Source organism: Macaca fascicularis, chromosome 5 (assembly GCF_037993035.2).
Source record: "Macaca fascicularis isolate 582-1 chromosome 5, T2T-MFA8v1.1".
Classification (NCBI taxonomy): Eukaryota; Metazoa; Chordata; class Mammalia; order Primates; family Cercopithecidae; genus Macaca; species Macaca fascicularis.
In genome coordinates this window covers 6,069,162-6,085,937 of record NC_088379.1, presented here as the reverse complement: position 1 = coordinate 6,085,937, position 16,776 = coordinate 6,069,162, and the positions used below count along the sequence as shown (strand labels likewise).

Here is a 16,776-nt window from a genome sequence, read left to right as displayed (position 1 = left end):
CCTTGAGGAATGTAATGATTTTTGGCATCTTTTGACAGATGCTGGTTTTTCAGCAGCAGACAGAGAAGCCAGTCTGGAGCTTATTAAACTGGACATTTCTAGAACGTTTCCTAATCTCTGCATTTTCCAGCAAGTAAGTAGGTGGTGACTTGTTGCTTTCAAGTATGTTTTGTCTAAAATTCATAGATGCTGAACTGCATATATTTGTTGTCAAGTTTGAAAGGTACTTGGGTTTTTGTGGGTGTTAGGAGGTAGGGTGGATGTTACTGTTAAATACATTTAGACTTTTTAAAATAAGTAAGTGATCCTTTCCAACAAATATTTACTATGTCCATACTTGTGCTCCAAAAGACGATTCTGTCTTCCTCTTGAGATACATGTCTCGGGGCCCTCTGGTCTGATAGGGTGGCCATGGGTGGCTCTGGCTCTGTCTCCTGGCGCTTTCCTGGACACTCCTCTGCTCTCAGGACTGTGTGTAGCAGTCTGCACTCAGCAAGGCCATGGCGGTGTGATGGGCTTCGGCTCAGATGAGCCCAGTGCAGTGAGCCCGTGTGAGGAAGGGAAATCCCTGGCAGCCAAGGTGGGTGGCCAAGCCAGGGTGACAGGTTTCTGAGCAGGTGGACCAGGAGAACGGTACAGCTGAGGGACAGAAGCCGGCTGTGGGAGATAGGACAGGCTCCTTGGGTGGCAGGAAGAGCAGAGTGGAACCTCCTTGTGGGCATCTGAGCGCAGGACAGGGCTGCCAACGGTAGGTTGTGAGGTTATCTGAGCTGAACTCTATTTAGAGACCTTCTATTCTTTGAGCCAGCAGACATTGATCTGGGGGTCTTTTGACCCCTTTCTTGTCTATAACGGGTTTTTGCGGCAGGGGGGCAGTTGTTCTTGCAGAATACCTCTGCACCTGTCCCTCATCTGTTCTCGCTGCCTTTACTCAGTCAGGTTCTCGTCTTTGTGGATTTCCATGTGGGTCTTCAGAAATTTTTTCAGAAGAGGAAAGAGAGGGAATCTGCAAAGCTACCAGCAGCCTTGGTCCTGGTGTCTGGTGCGTGAGCCCGATGAGCACCCCACTGGCTTGCAGTAGGCAGTTGACTAGCTAGGAGCCTGTTTCCTGGAACCCTGCTTCTCCCACAGGGCAGATTTCAGCTTCTCTGTCCTTTTCCCCCAGTTCGTCTCCATAGGCCTCAGTGCACTCCATGCTTTGCAGCCCCTGCATCGCTCTCTTGGAGCTGCTCCTGTTTCTTGCCCTTGGAGGGGAAAGGCTTTCTTTCCCCCAGCCCAAAAGGCCCTTCCCCACCCTCCACCCACGGTTCACGTGCCCCTCACCCTGTTGTCCAGGAGAGGCGGCTTTCTAGAAAGGAGTTTCACCTTTGATTTCAAACAATTTGGGCTTTAATCACAGAATGCCTTTTCACTAGCTTTGGGCAGATCCATCTTTTTGAGCCTTGGTTTGTTCATCTGTAACATAGGATGATCATACCAGCCTAACAGGGCCGTTGACAGTACTTGGCAGATAACAGTGCTTCTTGTTATTAAATCTCTTTGAACGTAATTTGAAACTAAAAGAACTAAATCCAACCAGAGATCAAAGAGCCATATCCTACCAGGTGGCGGCAGAAGTGTGTGATGGAAGAGGTGGTGGGTAGAGGCCAAAGAAGTTTCTTTCCAGGTCCAATGTAGGGACCTCTCAGCCCTGGTAGAAGGTAGCTTAGTAACCTTTCTAATGAGCAGAGATCGAGTTTGCTAAAAAGAAAGCAAAGAACAGTTGAGGGGAAGAGTGGGGGAACTAAGATGTCCAAAAGCAGTTAAGGTCATTTATTATTTTTTCTTTTTTGAGACGGAGTTTCGCTCGTTGCCCAGGCTGGGGTGGAGTGGCACGATCTCGGCTCACTGCAAACTCCACCTCCTGGGTTCAGGCGATTCTCTTGCCTCAGCCTCCCGAGTAGCTGGGATTACAGGTTGCCCACCACCATGCCTGGCCAATTTTTGTATTTTGGGGAGAGAAGGGGTTTCACCATGTTGGCCACGCTGGTCTCGAACTCCTGACCTCATGATCAGCCCACCTCAGCCTCCTAAAGTGCTGGAAATACTTAGGTGTGAGCCACGGCGCCCGGCTGCATCATTTTTTTCATTTAAGAAATGACATTTAGCACCAAAGTGAGATGGAAGGATCGAAATTACAATGGTAGAAAACCTTTGAAGTTAAAAACATTTAGATTTAAGAGAAGTTCATTGTGATGCTCTTATTTTCTTATTTAGCCTTGGCCTGGATAAAACTAGTCCTTAGACTGGCATTTGGTGCCACTGCAGACCCTCACCCCCACCCTAGCCCTGGATGTTGTCATTTTCACCCTCTCATTGCTATTTTTCCTTTTGTCCCTCTGTGATGTGGAACTGTCTCTTCTTTTACTTAGCTCTTTTCACATGCTAGAATATGGTGGTCTGGGCCATGGCATTCTTTTGTAAGCCACCTGTGGTCACCTGTGGAGTGACTTCTTATCTCTCACTGTGTGTGATTTTTATTCCTTGTGTTAAATGTAGGTGCCTGGTAGACGTAGACCGTAAGTGTTTGGGACAGAACCTGTCCTTTTGTAGTGTCTTCTTACATGCTAACTTCAGCATGAGGCATCTCTGCACTTTCTTATGTGCTCCATTGGGAAAAAAATTCCAACACTTTAATTTTTGGAAGCAGTTACAAGAGCAAGTGGAAATGTTAGAGGGATGGAAGAGCTGGGAGAATGTTTAAACAAAATGGTAGCCACCAGGACTTAGAAGAGTGTATTTCCTCAAGTTGCCATTCAGAAAACCAACAGAAACAAGGAGAGTGATAAGCCTGGGAAGAGAGGCAGAAAGGATAGTCAGGATGTGGGGCACAGTGGGAGACGACCTGAGTGACACTGAGCAGTCACCTGCCTTGAAGAGCCCCTGTATACCTGGCTCTCCTGGTGGACTTTGAAAGGGAACACAGTTATACAGCAGGAGCCAACTAAAGGATATTTGTCTGGGGTGGTGCTCCTGCCTGGCCCTCCAGCTTCTTTTCAGTGCAGTTTCATAGCGTGAGCTGCAGACTTCCCTAGCTGTGAATGGGTAATTTGTTAAATTCCATATGCATATAGAGCTGCTGGCATCATGCTTGGCGTATTTCATAATGCTGAAAATAGCAGGAGTGGCAGTGGCAGCAGTAGTAGTATCGGATGTTCTTGTGAGCACTAACAATCCTTATGCATGTGTTGTTTTTGCTGTGTTGATCCTTTTAGGGTGGTCCATATCATGACATGTTGCACAGTATTTTGGGCGCTTATACTTGTTACCGACCAGATGTGGGTTATGTAAGTGAAGTTTCTCAGTATTTTATAATATTATTATCTAAAAGGAAAGTCAGATATTGTCCAGCGCATGTTAGCTGCAAATGTCAACCCAGTGCCTTCGTTTTTGCCGAGGAGTATGAAAAGTCTCTTGGTAAGTGAGTTGACTCAGTTTCCTCTTAAAGAAATTGAGCTGTCATGGCTGCTCTGGGGCATTAATCATATTTTAATCGAATGCAATTTTTATTTTTGGCATGTGACTTTTTTCCAACATTAAATCAAAGAAGACTTAACCATGTTAAAAGCAGCAACCATTAAAACACTGCTGATACTTCTGTGGCTTCGCGGATGTGTGTGCGCACGCATGGTTTGGTCTTAAGCTTACTGAGATAGATACACGTGTGTACAGCAGCGGGACACTGGACACAGGAAAGGGCACTATTTCAGATGCTGTGGGCCTAAGAGGGCAGGTTTAGGGTTTTCTATTTGGGGGATAGGAGCAAGGGTGGGGACTGAAGGAGAGCAGGCCAGGTGGCTGGGGTGGCAGGGTGGTGGTTCTGAGTGAGGGCAGTTCAGCGCTGGGGGGCCGGGGAGTGGGGCGGCTCTGGGGACCCTTCTAGTATGAGGGTGGTAGGTTTGTCTTTGCTAAAATGAGCGTGCTGCGGTGCCCCTGTGGCCACTGTGATTTTAACGTGCCTTTCCTTTCTCAGGTCCAGGGCATGTCCTTCATAGCGGCAGTGTTGATCTTGAACTTAGATACTGCAGATGCCTTTATTGCTTTTTCTAACCTTTTGAATAAACCCTGTCAAATGGCGTTTTTCAGAGTGGACCATGGCCTTGTGAGTATCCTCTGTGTTCGGGCCCTGGGTACTGTGTGTGTTTAAATGTCAAGAGCTGCTTACTCGTCTGTGTTTTCAGTGGAGAAACAGAATATATTTTCCCTCCGTGGAGAGATGTTTAGAGTAAGCAACACTGCAAGGTGGAGGGTGATTTTGAGCAGTGTATTGCATGGAAGCTTAAAAAGACCTGGTTAGGCCAGGCACGGTGGCTCACGCCTGTAATCCCAGCACTTTGGGAGGCCGAGACGGGCGGATCACGAGGTCAGGAGATCAAGACCATCCTGGCTAACACGGTGAAACCCCGTCTCTACTAAAAATACAAAAAACTAGCCGGGCGAGGTGGCGGGCGCCTGTAGTCCCAGCTACTCGGGAGGCTGAGGCAGGAGAATGGCGTAAACCCGGGAGGCGGAGCTTGCTGTGAGCTGAGATCCTGCCACTGCACTCCAGCCTGGGCGACAGAGCGAGACTCCGTCTCAAAAAAAAAAAAAAAAAGACCTGGTTAGTAGCCATATGTCTGGGTTTCTCAATACGTTCTCTCAGAAAAACAGTACCTGGATTTTGGAACATGTATTCTTTCAATGAAGGAAGAAGTGTGGCTCCTGCTTAAGCGCACACACTTGGTGTCAAAGTCACAGCTTGCTGTGAAGCGTGCCCACACTTAGGAGAAAGGAGACACGTTGAAGACCATACTCCTTTAGTTTTTGAAAGGCAGCCATTTGTTTAGTGGACTGTTCTAGTCTTTATGACACTGCATAAGTGGGAGGTGGTGACAGTGGGGGGTGGGGCTTATGTGCCTCCCAGATAAGCCCTCTGCACCGTTCCGGTGAGGAGATGAAGCTCAGAGTGAAGGGACTCGTTCAAGGCATGCATCTGGTAAATGGAGGAGCTGAGATGTGAATCCGTTCTGGTTCCTAAGCCTTTGTTCTTTCTGTGGCATAGACGTCACCAATTTAACAAGCCCATCAGCATTTTTTTTTTTTTTTTTTTTTTTGGCAGCGTCTTGCTCTGTCGCCCAGGCTGGAGTGCAGTGGTGCAATCTCAGTTCACTGCAACCTCCGCTTTCTGGGTTCAAGCGATTCTCATGTCTCACCCTCCCTAGTAGCTGGGATTACAGGTGTCTGTCACCATGCCCAGCTAATTTTTTGTATTTTTAGTAGAGATGGGGTTTTGCCATGTTGGCCAGGCTGGTCTTGAACTCCTGACCTCAAGTGATCCATCCACCTTGGCCTCCCAAAGTGCTGGGATTACAGGCGTGAGCCACCACGCCCATCCATCATTGTCATGATTTGCTGATAATTATTACCAGTCCTTCAAGACTAAAATGATCTAATAGTTTAGATCATCTAGAGAGTATTTCTTCCTTGATATCTTAAGGTTTACTGAGTATGTCTTGCTCAGATACTGCATACATAAAGTATTTAGAAGCTGTTGGTAAATTTGGTAGCTGTTACTGGAACTATAAATTGGCAGAGTCCTTTTGAAAGACAACTTGGTATTAAGTATCAATAGCTGTAAATAGCATTGGTGTGCAGTTCTGCTCATAAGAATCACTTCTAAGAAAGTCATAAATGTGGACAAAGCATTATGCACAAAGATAGTCATGACACACTTATTTACGTTTGTAAATGTGAGAATCGCTGAAAATGGGGTTAGGAGAATGCAGAATGGTCAATTAAATTTGGTAAGTGATCAGTAGTGATGCTTGCAAAGAACTGCATTGTGAGAAAGTGTTCAAGATGTTAATTTCTTCACTGTATGTAAGATAAAACATAAACTATAGTGACTATTGTATTTGACAATAAAAGGAAATAGGCCACAGAATTACTAGTGTTTATGGATTGTTGAATGATAGATTAATAGTGTTTATGTGTTTCCTAAGTTTTCTACAGTGAGTGTTTACAGATACGACTTTCATAATCAGGAAAAACTTACCTTTCCACGAAAAGTAATGGTCAGAAACGGAAAATAAATCTTGAGGAAGTGTTTTTACTCTTGAAATAACTCATTGACACAGTATATACTGGCCTTATGTTGCTTGTGATACTAATTCCTGGAAATAATTCCTGCATGTAAATTTAATTTTATCTTTTTGTAAATAAATGATTCCCATCTAAATTTCTGCTGATTTTGTAGATAAGACCCCAGCTTTCTCTTTGGAAACATGATAGAAATTGTGCTTAGGAATCGTGGCTTGTATTTTTAAGGAGAAACCATGGAGTCGTAATGTTGAGTGGGGTCTCCATGACAGCAGCAGGTTTTCTCCCTGGCAGCCCTGCTGAGCTTAGGGCTGTGAAACTCTGCCGGGGGATGTCCTGTGCGCTGGAGGATGCTGAGCAGCTTCCCAGCCTCCACATCCCCGTGCCAGCAGCACCTGCCCCCAGTTTTGACGACCAGAAGTATCTCCAGACATTGACCAATGTTCCCTTAGAGGCAAAACCACTCCCTTTTGGGATCCACTGTCTACAGTACAGCCCCTCCTTCAGATGCGCAGACACCAGAGTTGTGATCTGCCCCAGGCGCCCAGCTGGAGGAGCACTGGAGCAGAACTGGGCCACCATCGGATGGATGCTGCCCCTAGTCCAGTTGGAGTTCTTTCTGCTGTCAGCACTGCTTCCCAGCTTTGTATGTTTCGTTTCCTTAAAAAACTGTCAACTGTTGAAAAGCAAGTTCCATAAACTACGGGCTATAACGCCCTCCTTTCCTCCTTTCCCTGTAGTGTTTCTCCCTTGTTGCATTCAAAGGTGTGCATCTGTCCGCTGGAGCGGTGCTACCCTTGACTCAGACATGAGTCGTGTAGCCCCCTGGAAGTGCTAGAGGTTGGACGAGGCGTGCGTGCTTTTCCAGATACTTTTCCACAGTTCATACATTCCTGGTTTTTAGGATAGAGTGAGTCTGTACAGGCTCCACCTTTGCAGCAGGGCAGGCACAAATTCATTCCCAGTTTTACCATGAACAAAGCCTGTGCCCTTATTTGGCAAGTTCCGTAACTGCTTTGGGTTTCAGTTCCCTTTTCTATGAATTGAAGAAGATGAGGTGTAGCCATTGATGTCATTGTGAAGATTAGAAATAGTGCTTGTTTATAATTTGTATAGTATCTACAGTTAAGTTGCCATTCAAAGTGTATTAGTAGTTACGTAAGAAGGTAATTGTTAGAATCTAAAGATATACGTATATTGACTTTTTTTGTAAACTGGAAACTTGTGCAGATAGTTTCTGAGTAAATTTCATATTATCTCCCTAGATGTTGACTTATTTTGCTGCATTTGAGGTATTCTTTGAAGAAAATTTGCCGAAACTGTTTGCCCATTTCAAGAAGAACAACCTAACTCCAGATATCTACCTAATTGATTGGTAAGACTGGCTTTTCCCTGTGTTTTCACAGCATTTCTCAGCCCTTGCCTGTTCTTCACTCCCTTCTCTGCCAACTTCTTCACGGCCCGGCTGAGTCCTCACGTCCTGCTCTCCAGCCTTCCCTGATGTCCCTGCCCCTGTGTTTTATTTCCCTCAGTGCCTCCGCCTGGCCCTCCTGAATTCCCTCAAGGGGAGAGATGGTATCTTGGGCCTGTTTGTGTCCATTCCTTAAAGGACCAAGCACCAGGTCTGTGCAGGCTCTCGCCGGGTACAGAGGTGGCCTGAGGAGCAAGGCCAGCGCTTGCCTGTCAGGAGCTCCTGGCTTGTGGGAGACACGTGTGTCCGTGGGCACTGTCCACGTGAGATGAGTGCTGTCTTGGAAGGCAGGAGGTCCTGGACCCAGTGCAGGGGTCGGAGTACACGGAGCGAAGGTGACCAGCGCATGTGCCATTCCAGAGTCACCGGGCACTAGCCAGGTCCAGTGGGGTAGAGGCTGAAAGTAAAGGGCAGAGGACCGCAGGCGTGAGGTTGGGAGGCCAGGTCACGGTGGCTCTTAGACCTGAGCTTTGGAGCTTGGGCAGGATTGCGGGGCCGGGGGAGTGGCAGAGGCTGCTGCTTATGATGAGGGTGGGGCAGATCCAGCTGTGAGTTTTAAGTTACCTGGGAGGCAGGAGAGCCTGGGAACAGAGAGACAAATCAAGGGGGAAAAAGCCGAAGTAGGTGGAGAGAAGGCCCCGTGGAAATACTGTGGGTATGTCGAGAATCTGGTCAGTTCCTGACTGCAGGTTGGGAGAGGGATTTGCTGATGCCTTCAGCTGAGACCAAAGACAAAGGGAGAAGATTTGGCCAGGGCAGTTAGTGGATTTGTCTTCAGACGGGTGATTTTGAGGTGCCTGCGGGACATGTAAGTAGAGGCGTCCTGAGACAGACAGATACGAGGATCCTGAGAGGTCTACGCAGCAGCAGTAGGCCAGGCCGGTCTTCATGCCGTGGTGAAAGGGGCTGCTGAGGATGGGGTGTGGCTGTCAGCCCAGAGAGCACCGTGTTTGAGGGCCAGGTAAGAGGGCTGGGAGACCTGTGCGTGGAAGGGAGCAGCCTCTTGGGTCACGCAGTGGGAAGAGGGTGCCTCCGGGATCCAGCAGCCCCAGCCCAAACCCAGCTTCTCCCATTATTGCCTTGTGGCCGTGGGGAAGGCTGTGAAGCCCTTCTGAGCTCCCGGTTCCTTATCGCAGACTGCAGTGATTCACCCCACACGGTGCTGCCGGGTGACCGTACGGTGCCACCCGATTCAGAAGGGGCTCCGCAGAAGCAAAGAAGGTACTGTTTGACCAGAAAGGCACGTTCCGCTAAATCGTATGGTAAATGTACAGCCACTGTGGACAGAGAGCCGGCTGGTCTGGTTTTGTCATTGCCCACTTTCTTCAGCAGAAGGGAACGTAAAATTCAAGTATCATTTGAAAGGAAGCTGACCCCTTAGCTGAAGCAGACTTGTCTGTGCCTGTAAGAGTACGCCTTTGGGATTCTTGGTGTGTTGCTTCCATCCTAAACTCTGGTCAGTTCTCACTCTGCTGACGTTTGCCGTGAAGGCTGAGGGGTTTGGAGGTTGAATCTTGTAGCTGACGCCACAAGGCGCTGGTGACTGAGGACGGGGAATGTGGGGCCGTGAGCAGCCCTGGCAGGGATGCTGGATAGAAGTGTTTAGGGCCCGCTTCAAAGGCACCTTTATTCAGCAAATGGTGATTTTCTTCACACCTGTGAACACGAAGCTCCTGCACAGGCCGCCCCACTATGTTCGTTTGACTGTGAGCCCTGCCCCTCAGATTCCTGGCCAGAGCCTGCGGTACTGGAGGACGGGAGAGCATCCAGGCAGGACCTGAGCCTTCAGCTTCTCCCTTATCTGTTTTAGGGTTTCTGATTAGCTTCTTAGGATTCTAGGCCGAAAGTCAGTAGTGTCTTTCAAACTTTTCCCACTTTTACTCGCAAAAGGAAATGTGTTTTAAATTGTGACCCAATGTGTGCAGAAACTTAACATGTATATGTGCTGGGAACAGTGGTTTCATGACCCAGTACCTAACCCTGCCTGTGTGAAGCCTTCCGAAATACTGTACTCTGTTCTATTTATTCCAAAAAATGCTAGGGATAATCTGCTTTCGTTGCCTCCACAATCCACTGGCTGTTGGCTGGGTCATGCCTGGCAGTGTGAAAAGTACAGGCCTGGAGAATATTGCTGTCTGCTTCTGTCCCAGCCTGAAGATGGTTGTAATCCATGTAGGGGCAAAGACAAAGGGCACCCGCATTTATTGACTGGAGTGCTTCTCACACATGCTGCCTGAACCCTTGGAACAACCTCTCCAAGCGCAGTGTAACACTTGTGTTTTATAGATGAAAAAAACTGAGGCTCAGGGCCGGGTGCACTGGCTCATGCCTGTAATCCTAGCACTTTGGGAGGCTGAGGCGGGCAGATCACTTGAGGTCAGGAGTTCAAGACCAGCCTGACCAACAGGGCAAAACCCCGTCTCTACTAAAATACAATAATTGGCCGGGCATGGTGGCGCGTGCCTATAATCCCAGCTACTCAGGAGGCGGAGGCACAAGAAGCATTTCAACCCAGGAGGCAGAAGTTGCAGTGAACCGAGATCACACCACTGCACTCCAGCGTGGGCGACAGAGTGAGCCTCTCTCTCCAAAACAAAAAAACAAATAAAACAGGCTCAGAGAGGCAGAGTGCCTTGGCCAAGGTCCTGATGCCAGCCAAATGCAGAGCTGGAGTTCAGACTTAGGTCTACCCGGCTCTAGAGCTGTGCACTTTCCCTTAGAGTCCTTTCTAAGGGGATTTGTGTAAGGCAGTGTCACCCATAAGATGGGTCCCATAGTTCAGGTTCCAGAGACAAGACCATCATGTTGAGTGTAGAACACGGGTTGGACTGTCTAATGAGCAGTGAGGCAGAGTAAATGAAAAGGAAGCGGTAAGGGTTCTTCGCTGCTGAGGCTTTTGTGCTGTGAGCTGGTTGGTGCCCAGGGCGTTGTGAATGCTGTCCACTGCTTTGATGAAGCCTCCACAGGCCTTATTCTAAAAGTGCTGACTGTGTTCTAGGATAAGCACCAGCTAGAATACAGTCTGTATTTGCAGTTCCAGTACAGGGCTAGGCGTATAGAAAGGCCTTAGTAAATATTTAAGTTGAGCTAAGCACAGGAAAGCCATGTATTCATGATTTATTCCCTGAGTCAGCATTTATTGGTGGTCCGCAGTGACTCAGGCTCCTTGTTGGGTGCTGACAGTTAGGTGAAAGGTCAGATCAGAAATAGGGTGGGCAGGGGGGAGGAAGCAAAGGGGAAGAACAGACTTTACATAGGACCTGTCCTAGAAGCTGCCATTTCAGAAGCACTGGTCACTGTGGTCTTCAGTGTTCAGGAGCAGGTGTACCTGTTTCTGGGCACAGAAGAAGTCACTGAGACCCACTTCTCAGTGTCACAGCCATGGTGTGAGGTCCAGGTCGGTCTGCCTTCAGGCCTTTGCTTTTTCTGCTGCATCAGGCCGCCTTTCCCAGAGCCATGTCCACACCCATCCCAGCCGGGCCTGCCTCCACATTGTGGGGCTGCGCTGTGCCTGGCGGGGTATAAAGCATGCTAAGTTCCAGGGCTCAGCCGCTAACTGCCTGAGCAAGAGAGCCTTCCTCCTGCTCGTAGTAGGGACCGAGGGGCCTGTGGGTGTGGCCAGCTCAGCCTCCTGGGTGGGCTGAGTGGGTACATTAAAATGGCTACACCTGGGCTCAGAAAAATCTCCTGTCCTGCCCCACTGTCTGCAAACCAAGCCTGCTTCCCACCACCCCAGCTCCACCCACACTCTGAGGGTGCCCACCGTTGGCTGCTGTCCCTGTGGTAAAGCTTCAAGAGTGATCTCTGTGTTCCCAGTGCCTGGCGCCATGCCCGGCTCGGTGTCCTAGGTCAAAGAATGTGTCTCTGCCTGAGGGTCGCCTTCCTGGGCTTAAAGTCAGGTGCCTGTCCCTCCTCCGGTGTACCCTGTACGCTGCCTAACCAGTAGCTCGTGAGGAGTCAGGGCTGAGGATTCGCTTTCCTTGCCAAGACCACCTTCCTGGCCCTTCTTTAGTTGCGGCTTGCCACTCCCCACGGTGAGGCACGCAGTCAGAGCAGGGGCCCTCAGCTAGCTCGTCTTTCTACGGAGTTTTCAGTGTTTCGACTGTCAAGGATCTACGTTTTGTAGGAGGACTGACTTTAGGTCATTTCACTTCTGAAAATACTTCCTATTGCCGTCCAGCGGCAGAATTAGCTAGAGGGGTGAGTTGGCTTTATAATAAACAATCTCGAGCTAGCAGAAGAACCAGGGACTGCATTCCACGTTCCGGTTAGCACCTCTGAAATGATGTTTAATGATCCTTGGAGATCCTGTCATTGCCTCGAGTTTCTACCTGAAAGGAAAGGTTCAAAAGGGAGTGACTGTTGGGAGGTTTCCGTTTCCACTGCCTCTTGCACTTGGGTCATCTCTGGCTCTTCACTTCTGGGGTACAGGTTGCCCCAAGAGTGCCTTAAGAGCCGGGAGCATCTTGCTGAGCACGTCTGGTGTAGGCTGGGTCTTTATGGGCCTCTGGAGGAGGGAGGAGCGTCACCTGCCTATGCTGGGGACCTGCAGGGAGGGGCATAGCCTGTGTGTTGTGGGCACACCCTGGCCTGGCTGAAGTGGGAGCCCGCATTCTCAACGTGGTGCTCACGATATTTACTTCACGTTTGCTGACCTCTGCCAAGTGCTGGGACAGAAAGACTGGAACACCTCTGGGCTCAGTGTGGGGAGGACTCCGGGACACAGAGGTGGATAGTGAACCCCGCTGGGCTCAGCGTGGGGAGGACTCTGGGACACAGAGGTGGATAGTGAACCCCGCTGGGCTCAGCGTGGGGAGGACTCTGGGACACAGAGGTGGATAGTGAACCCCGCTGGGCTCAGGGTGGGGAGGACTCCGGGACACAGAGGTGGGTAGTGAACCCCGCTGGGCTCAGCGTGGGGAGGACTCTGGGACACAGAGGTGGGTATGTGAACCCCACTGGGCTCAGGGTGGGGAGGACTCCGGGACACAGAGGTGGGTATGTGAACCCCGCTGGGCTCAGCGTGGGGAGGACTCCGGGACACAGAGGTGGGTATGTGAACCCCGCTGGGCTCAGGGTGGGGAGGACTCAGGGACACAGAGGTGGGTATGTGAACCCCGCTGGGCTCAGCGTGGGGAGGACTCCGGGACACAGAGGTGGGTATGTGAACCCCGCTGGGCTCAGCGTGGGGAGGACTGTGGGACACAGAGGTGGGTAGTGAACCCCGCTGGGCTCAGGGTGGGGAGGACTGTGGGACACAGAGGTGGGTAGTGAACCCCGCTGGGCTCAGGGTGGGGAGGACTGTGGGACACAGAGGTGGGTAGTGAACCCTGCTGGGCTCAGGGTGGGGAGGACTCCGGGGCACAGAGGTGGGTAGTGAACCCTGCTGGGCTCAGGGTGGGGAGGACTGGGACACAGAGGTGGGTATGTGAACCCTGCTGGGCTCAGGGTGGGGAGGACTCCGGGGCACAGAGGTGGGTAGTGAACCCTGCTGGGCTCAGGGTGGGGAGGACTCCGGGGCACAGAGGTGGGTATGTGAACCCTGCTGGGCTCAGGGTGGGGAGGACTCTGGAAAAGACGATTGTACCTCCTCTTGGGGTTGTAACAGGATTCAGTTGATAGTCCCTGTAAAAACATATGAAGCGAGCACTTGCTGTTGTGTGCAGCCCGGGGCCCTCATTAGTAGACACGGCAGAGGATAGTGCTGTTCCGTGGATGCTGTCTTCCTCCTTCACAAGAGTCCTGAACTGCCCTCTTCCTTTCCCCATGGCGCTTCCTTGCCTCTAGCAAGCTCAGACAAGCGGGTGGAACAGACCCGGCTAGGTAAGAAGTTTCTGGAAGTTGTGAAGACACATCAGCAAAAACTGCCCCTTTCCTCCCGCACGTATCATGAGGGAAATAGATACGCAGCTTTTGTCTGGGGTCTTTTCTAAGCTGAGAGACGCTTCAGACGCTTCATTTGTTTAGTAACATAGAAATATATCATCTTGGGCTGGGTGTGGTGGCTGATGCCTGTAGTCCTAGCACTTTGGGAGGCTGAGGTGACAGGATCATTTCAGCCCAGGAGTTCAAGACTAGTCTGGGCAACATAGCGAGACCCTATCTCTACAAATAAATTAAAAATTAGCCAGTGTGGTGGTGTGTGCCTGTAGTCCCGGCTACTCAGGAAACTGAGGTGGGAGGATCACCTGAGCTAGGTTGCAGTGAGCCGTGACTGTGCAACTGCACTCTGGCCTGGGCGACACAGTGAGACCCTGTCTTTAACAAAAAAAGGAGAAGAATTATGTTATTTTGCATTAGTTGAAGTTGGACTTGAAATTACTTTTTTTTTTAAACTTTTAAAAACATACTTTTATTTTTTACTTTAATAAAATACCATTTTTGATCTACAACGCGATAATATGCAGCGGTCGGAGGGAAAACATAAACATTTTTTGGGAGAGAAAAACCCTTGAATTCTCTCTTCCCACCGTGGGAGGAGCACTGAACTGTCTCTGGGAAGGCCAAGGGGCCCTCCTTGAACCAGGAGGGCTTGAACCAGGAGGGCTTGAACCAGGAGGGCTGTGTGGACAGTAGACCCCTTGTTCCAAGCGGTTCTGATCCCATGGCAGGGCCTCTGTAGGGCCAGAACAGAGCCTGGTGTCCCCCTTCAGTGGCCTGTTCATGGCTGGCTTTCGAATCTAAATTTAAATACAGCCCGTATTTGGAAGCTCCTGGTTTAAAATACAGCCCACATTTGGAAGCTCCTGGTAATGATGTGGGAGCACCTCTGAGCAGTGGGAGGAGAGAATGGGAGAAGAGGAGCCTCAGTTCAAGACTGTGGGGCGGGGTCTCTGCCCTTGAGGCACTTGCAGCCTGGAGCAGGGGACAGAAGTGGCTGAGGACAGTCCGGAGCTCTTGGAGTGGAGCCCAGGGGCTGGAGAGGCCATGGGGCAGCCCTGACTGGGGCAGAGGGTCTGGGAGCTGCCTGCTGAGACGCCGGCCAGAGCCTGCAAGGCACAGAAGATGCAGGAGGGTGTGCGAGGCAGAGGAGAGTGTCCAGGAGTGTCAGGAGTGTCCCTTCACTGGCTGAGTGTAAAGGAAGATGAAGAATGCCAGGGCCTTATGAAGGGGGTTGCGTGCAGTGCAGCGGGAATGTTTCAAGGAAACTTGGTCCAGCCTGAGGGTCAGGAAACGACCTTCCAAGAAATAGTGACACACAGCATGTGGGAAGAGCCTGCAGGGGACAGAGGCTGCAGTGAGGAGCCAAGCATGGTCGCAGCAGGGCGTCAGCAATGAGCGTGGCCAGGAGGTGGAAGCTCATGGGATTGGAAATGGATTTGTCTCATGGAAATGCAGAGCAGGGGGCATCGTGGGCGTCGTGAATGGCATTCTGGGTCATTCCGGTGGTGACTTAATTTTATAAAGTTCATTACCTGTCTAGAGTAATTTATGGAGACTCACACATAAATCTCAGCTTAAGAATATTATGTTAAATAAAAAAAGAACAATTTGGGCTTGGGCGGGGGGGGAAGAATATTACGTTGTAGAAATTTCTTTTGTTCTTTTTGTTCTCCTCTTTGCTATAAAAACTGACTATATATATATATAAATAAAATATGTATGTGTATAAACTATATGAAAACCATCATTTTGGCCGGGCGTGGTGGCTCACGTCTGTAATCCCAGCACTTTGGGAGGCCAAGGTGAGTGTATCACGAGATCAGGAGTTCAAGACCAGCCTGGCCAAGATGGTGAAACCCCATGTCTACTAAAAATACAAAAATTAGCCGGGTGTGATGGTGGGTGCCTGTAATCTCAGCTACTTGGGAGGCTGAGGCAGAGAATTGCTTGAACCTTGGGAGGTGGAGGTTGCAGTGAGCCGAAATCACGCCACCACTGCACTCCAGCCTGGGCGACAGAGCGAGACCCTGTCTCAAGGAAAAAAAACCAAAACACAAAACATTGTCGTCTTTCCCCATCCGTTTTTTTCTCAGGACTCTGCTTTTTTGCAGATGTAGGGGGAGTCTGGTTTCCGTGTGTGAGCGGGCACATGGAGATAGCCATGCAGGCCGGGTGGGCTCCCCTGCACTTTCCCATAGTGTTAGCAAGCCTGCTCTCCAGGTACAATTGAGAATATCCTCTAGACTAAGGAAACAAAAGGTCTCTTCGCTCTTTCTTGAACTGCACCTTCTAGCCCAGGTGGTGAAATGGTTTTCTGGTTTTGAAAATAACAAGAAGCTCGGGCTGAAGGCTTGTGATTTTAGAATGAAGCTTCCTACCAAGTCCGTGACAGTGTTGCTTCCTTACGGTATGTGCTGAGGCTCAGACATCAGAACGTGGGCATTGGAGTCAGGTTCAGAGTCTGGCTCTGGACTTACTGGTGGTGAGACCTGGGTCTGTTTAGCTGTTGTCCTGAGGCGTGGTTCCCTCAGGTGTGGTGAGGTGAGAGAGCCCCTCTCCCGGGCATTTCCTGGCGCGCATGGGATGTCCTTCTAAAGGGGCGTGCATAGCACACAGCACCCGGTGCGCCCCCAGCTTCTGTTGTTCCTCTGGGTACGAGTTTTCCCTGGCGTCCAGCTCTCCGTTCCCTCCTCTCAGTTGAATGAAGTCTAGATTTTTAGGCCTTCCTAGACTCTTACTGTTAGAAGGTTCTGACGAGGGACAGCCCAGAAAATTCCTGTTCTCATCTAAGAGCTGCAGGCTCTGTGCAATGCACGTCCACAACTGCAGGTCCTTGGGACCTGGAGGACAGGCTGCGTCTAGCGGAGCCCCCCCTCGGGCAGAGTCCACTGTGGACAGAAACCCATGCCCCTGAGACTTGGGAGCAGGTTGACCAGTGTGCGGGGTTTTCTGTGGAATCTGCTATGGGAAAGTCAGCATCATGCCGTGGAAGCTTTAGTGGCCTGACCTCCTGACCGAGTCAGCCCCTCAGGCCGAGTCCAGTGCCTGCAGTTCAGGGGCTGCGTGTTGCCCAGCACTGTCTCTGTGCCAGCACAGGAACTACTGAACCCTGGAAGACGGGTCCTCCAGGAGGAGTGGAGATGGCCCCCACCCAGCTGGGGATCCCCACCTGTACCGAGCACTGTCAGCGTTGGGCAGGTTTTGAGAGCCAGGAATGTCTGGGAAGTCCTGCCGCCGACAGGACGTTGGAATTCAGCAGCGATTGCCAGACAGGGCACTAGATGTGGAGTTGGGGTGTGCCGTGG

At 50.3% G+C, this 16,776-nt stretch overlaps 1 protein-coding gene across 17 annotated transcripts in view; it reads left to right on the top strand.

The window, feature by feature from the left end:
* The window catches only part of TBC1D14 (TBC1 domain family member 14), a 122,704-nt gene that overhangs the window by 96,258 nt on the left and 9,670 nt on the right, over positions 1-16,776 (top strand). For 9 of the 17 annotated variants that reach the window (XR_012434642.1, XR_012434641.1, XM_074039379.1 and 6 more), the window contains 4 exons: positions 39-133; positions 3,255-3,326; positions 4,013-4,141; positions 7,383-7,492. Coding sequence is in view for 12 of the 17 variants with exons in the window: in XM_074039379.1 (XP_073895480.1) it covers positions 39-133; positions 3,255-3,326; positions 4,013-4,141; positions 7,383-7,492 (406 nt within the window). In the remaining 5 variants the exon portion in view is untranslated. Of the gene's footprint in view, positions 1-38; positions 134-3,254; positions 3,457-3,589; positions 4,142-7,382; positions 8,550-8,724; positions 8,810-16,776 lie in introns of all 17 variants that reach the window. The other 8 variants (XM_074039378.1, XM_045392087.3, XM_074039381.1 and 5 more) reach the window with 5 other exon arrangements.